Source organism: Octopus bimaculoides, chromosome 7, assembly GCF_046866305.1.
Source record: "Octopus bimaculoides isolate indiv1 chromosome 7, ASM4686630v1, whole genome shotgun sequence".
In the NCBI taxonomy this organism is placed as follows: Eukaryota; Metazoa; Mollusca; class Cephalopoda; order Octopoda; family Octopodidae; genus Octopus; species Octopus bimaculoides.
Window position 1 is genome coordinate 22,696,930 of NC_142934.1, and position 5,000 is coordinate 22,701,929.

General features: G+C 37.9%; 1 protein-coding gene across 5 annotated transcripts in view; it reads right to left on the reverse strand.

Moving 5' to 3' along the window:
- The window catches only part of LOC106870463 (uncharacterized), a 361,104-nt gene that overhangs the window by 175,720 nt on the left and 180,384 nt on the right, over window positions 1-5,000 (reverse strand). For all 5 annotated transcript variants that reach the window (XM_089354987.1, XM_089354985.1, XM_089354986.1 and 2 more), the window contains exons 2-3: window positions 4,414-4,577; window positions 368-594 (exon numbers count right to left, since the gene is read on the reverse strand). In XM_089354987.1, coding sequence (XP_089211113.1) covers window positions 368-594; window positions 4,414-4,474 — 288 coding nt within the window. In that variant the 5' untranslated portion in view covers window positions 4,475-4,577. The remainder of the gene's footprint in view (window positions 1-367; window positions 595-4,413; window positions 4,578-5,000) is intronic.

Sequence of the window (5,000 nt, forward strand, 5' to 3'; positions counted from 1 at the left end):
TAGTCGTGCATGTATGTACATGTATGCTGTTTCCTAGTCCCAAAATGGACAGAACCACGTTGGTAAAACGAATTTCGCTCAGCGGGGCAGCATCCGAATGTTTCGATTTTTGAATTTCAGGAACCACCCGGATCGTGTGAATGTTTTAAAATGTTTTCTTCTGTCTGCCAAGCTAAGCTTGCCCAGCGCAATGCCGATGGGAATATGCCATAACTAATAATATACTGTTGGGCGATTATATATATATATATATATATATATATATATATATATATATATATATATATATATATCTGTGTGTATGCACGCAAAAAATAACCACAATTTTATAACCATATGACTATCAAATGTCATGAAGGCATCTTACCTCAATATAATCCCAACATTTCTTGGCATTGGCTGACTGAGGCTCTTCTAGCTCAAAATGTCGGAAAGTTAACCTGACACGACTTCCAGCGCTCAGCCTTATTCTCCACTCACAGCGCTCATTGTTTTCGTAAGTTCCTCTTTCAAAATTAGGAGACTGGATAATTCCTGTCCAGTTCTTAAATGTATAACCGTTTATTCCTGAACTGCACGTTGATTTGACGCCGTCTGCATAACGAAATGAATATAACAGATGAATGTAAAATAAATAAAATTAAAATGACAAAACAAATAACTGAATAAAAAACTGAGAGAAGTAGAAGTGAGAGAGAAGAAAGATGAGGCAGAATTTTAGCTTAGAATTCGTTAAAATTAATCGAAGAGGTTTTCAGTGAAAATATATATCATAAAAAAAAACTGAGACTTTCTGAATGAAAAGCTTAATGAGTAATTTGAATTCTTGTAGTAGTACAGACATCCTCGAACAGCCCGAGTGCCGGAGACGTCACTGATATATATATATATATATATATATATATATATAGCACTTGCCCGAGGTAGTACATAGTGGGACTAACTATGTATTGTTTGCTCTCGGCCTTATATTCTCCACAACTTTCACGGGTACCACCAGCATGAGAAGCCTCTCAGTCTTATCCTTAATGGTGCGAAACTGAGTAATACCATCTGGTTGATAACTGATGAAGAATTAGGGGCCTACTGTGTCTGTCTTCCGTCTGTTTGTGCACTTAATATACGTTATACGTTTTTTACTTGTCGTTTTTGTATTTACAATACATTTTTTCCATTTATTAAGTAACGGAACGCAAAGCCCCCCTGACTTTTATTAACAGTAAATTATTTATATTACCGTGCGACTCTATTTCTAGCCTTTCCTTTTTCTCCTTTTTTCTCTCCTCGTCTCTCTTTTTTCCGCCCTCTTAGTTCCTCCCCCCATTACTCCCCTTGTTTTCTCTCTGTCGCTCTCTAACTCTCCCTCTCACTCTCTTGTCCTCTTTCTCCCCTTGCCTACTGCTGACACGTGACCAGCCTTACTTTCCTTCCCTTTTTCACATCGGTCGCGTAGCTGAACGGTCAAAAATTTTCTGTGTCCCACTCAGTGTGTTACCGATTACATCAGCGAACTAAGCAGTCAAGGGCTTATATTCCCCATTATTAGATTATTTTCCTTAGTCATTGTACGGTGATCGCTATAAGCTTTAAGCTTACAAAACACTATCCTCATTTACAGAATTGTAAAACTCGACACTGCTTAACAAAACCATTCGCAGTGAAAGCACATGAAAGTTTGTTTGCAAAAACAACTACGAACTAATATAGTTCTTAAATTTGAATAGCGAAAGCATGTTAGTTCGCTGGTGTAGACGGTAACGCACTTCACCGCGTAAACAAAGGAATTCAGTTTCGTGTCCCATGCTTACGGGAAAGCCTACTTTTTTTTTCTGTCGAGGGCTTACATGTCCCATTACTAGACAGTTTTCCTTCCATAGTCATTACGCAGTGATTACTATAAGCTAATAAAACACTACCATTATTTACAGAATTGTAAAACACGACACTGTTTATCAAAACCATTCGCGCATATATATATCTTTTACCTTTCGCTTGTTCAGTCATTGAACTGCGCCCATGCCAGAGCACCACCTTGAAGAGTTTAGTCGAATAAATGGGCCCCAGTATTTATTTTTCAACCTTCCTAGTACTTATGCTATCGGTCTCTTATGCCGAACCTCGAAGTTAACAGGGCGTAACCAAACCTAAGGCAGTTGCCAAGTGGCGGAGGGGAACAAACACAGACACAGACACACACGCACACGTACATATATATATATATATATATATATATATATATATATATATATATATACGACAGACTTTATGAAATTTCCGTCGATCAAACCCACTCACAAATATTTGGTTGGCCTAGAAGTGGGACTGAACTCATGACAACATGGATATGAAACAAGCTTCTTAACCACATCGCCAATCTTGCGCCTAGTAGTGGAAGCAGCGATTCGTGTTGTAGTTGTTATTTTAGTTGTTGTTGTAGTACTTTTGCTGAGTCAGACATCAGCTGCTGGTCTCGTTTTGGTAAAGAAAACATAGGAAGAATTAGATTTGACATTGTTTTAAGTAGTTCATGTTTTCCATAGACCTGACCTCAGTCTACGTGTATTGACGCCTGGTATCAGGATGTCATTTTGACAGTACGGGGTTGTGTATGTGTGTGTGTGTACATGTGTATGTGTCTGTGCGTGTGTGTGTATGCATGTATGTACGTATGTATGTATGTATGTATGTATGTATGTACGTACGTATGTATGCATGTATAAGTTAAAACGAGTAGTCCTGGTCAAAATCAATTTCATATAACAAACAAATACGCACACACTCACACACACACGCACACACACACACACACACACTTTTATGTATATACAATTTATGCGTATGTTTGAGTGCCCGTGCTTGTATGTATGCATATGTGTGCTTGGTGATTGTGTGTGCATTTGTGTGTGTGCATTTGTGTGTGTGTGTGTGTGTGTGTGTGTGTGTGTCTGTGTCTGTGTCTGTGTCTGTATATATATATATATATATATATATATATATATATATATATATATATATATATATATATATATATATATATATATATATATATATATATATATATATATATATATATATATATATATATATATATATATGAAGGCACATGGCTTAGTGGTTGGGGTGTTGCACTCGCGATTGCAAGATCGTGGGTTCGATTCTCAGACCGGACGTTACGTTGAGGAGAACACTTCATTTCACGTTGCTCTGCGATCATTTCGTCATGTATGTATATATATAATATATATACATACACACATATATACATATATATATATATATATATATATATGTATATATATATATATATATATATACGTATATATGTATATATGCATATGTGGGTATGTCGTTTGTTTGTGTTTGTGTTCCACTTTATATCCTCGTAACTTAACCGTTCAGCAAAATAGATCGATAAGTATCAGACTTGAACAAATATATACTGATGTTTACTTGTTTGGTTAAACCCGTCAAAGCAGTACTGCAGCACGACTGTTATCCAATGACTAAAACAAGTAACAGATAAATATTTACACACGGGCGCGCACGGGAACACACACGCCACACGCGCCACACACGGCGCACATACAGGTGCACACACCACACAGTGATATTACAATCAATACAAGTTTATATTAGTATTAGTTCCTTCTGAAGGCGGTGAGCTGGCAGAAGCGTTAGCACGCTGGGTGAAATGCTTAGCGGTATTTCGTCTGTCTTTACGTTCTGAGTTCAAACTCCGCTGAGGTCGACTTTGCTTTCATCTTTTCAGGGTCGATAAATTAAGTACCAGTTGCGTACTGGGTCGACCTAATAGACTGACTCCCTTCCCCGAAAATTTCAGGCCTTGTGCCTAGAATAGAAAAGAATATTAGTTCCTTCGTACGTTTCACCATTTCGGCTGCATGCATTTGACTGCTTAACCAGGACGGTTTATCAGCGAGCGCGAGTGATTGGAAGTAGGAGACTGAATAGGATGCTGCACTAACAGGTACTAGCAGGATAATGCACTAGTTTCATCAGTCATTACTCAAACGAGTAGAGCTTGATGATTACCAATGGTCATGAATGTTGGGGAATGACCAATAGAATACAATCGCAAATACAAGCAACCGAAATGGGTTCCTCTACAAATACACCCCACGTACGTATGCACCCCACCCCCCACACAAACGTACGTACGTACACTATTCGTTTGTTGATAGTATCTACAAAAGAAACACCAGCTTCAGCAATTGTGAAATATTATTCAATAAATGTAAAAGTTATGGTTGAGTTACTTCCAGTTTCATACTCGAAAAGTACAATATTCAGCTGTGGTATATAGTTTACGACCCGCATTCATTCAGCTTTTCTGCGAAGTTTCTGTCCATGAAATCAGAGTGAAAAAAGGCATTGGCGTATGTGGATACTTACCCATAGAGTTCACGGTGTTAATGAGAGCAGCAAATGATGTGATTATTAAGCACAGCTTCATCGTTGTCGGTGTGTAGTAGTAGTAGTAGTAGTAGTAGTAGTAGTAGTAGTAGTAATCGTAGTAGTAGTTGTATTAATAAACGGAACCGAATGTGATGAAATGTCTGTAAGTAGAAATGGTAAAAAAACATTATTTTTTGACATTGCTTATGACACACAGATACACACACACACACAGACACACACACACACACACACACACCCACACAAATCTTTAAACAAACTCTTGAAGGAGCCTTAACGTGATGATAGGATTTGCTAGAAAAAGCAACTACATCTCTCAGCAATCACGCCATATAGTATTATGTATGTATGCATGCATACATGTATGTATGTATGTGTGTGTGAGTGTGTATGTATGTAAGCATTATGTGTGAAGGCTCATGGCTTAGTGGTTAAGGTATTTGGCTTACGATCGTTATGTCGTAAGTTCGATACCCGGCAGTGCTTTGAGTCCGTGAGCAACACACTTTATTTCACGTTGCTCCAGTCCACTCTGTTGGCAAAAGCGCGTAGTACCTGTAATT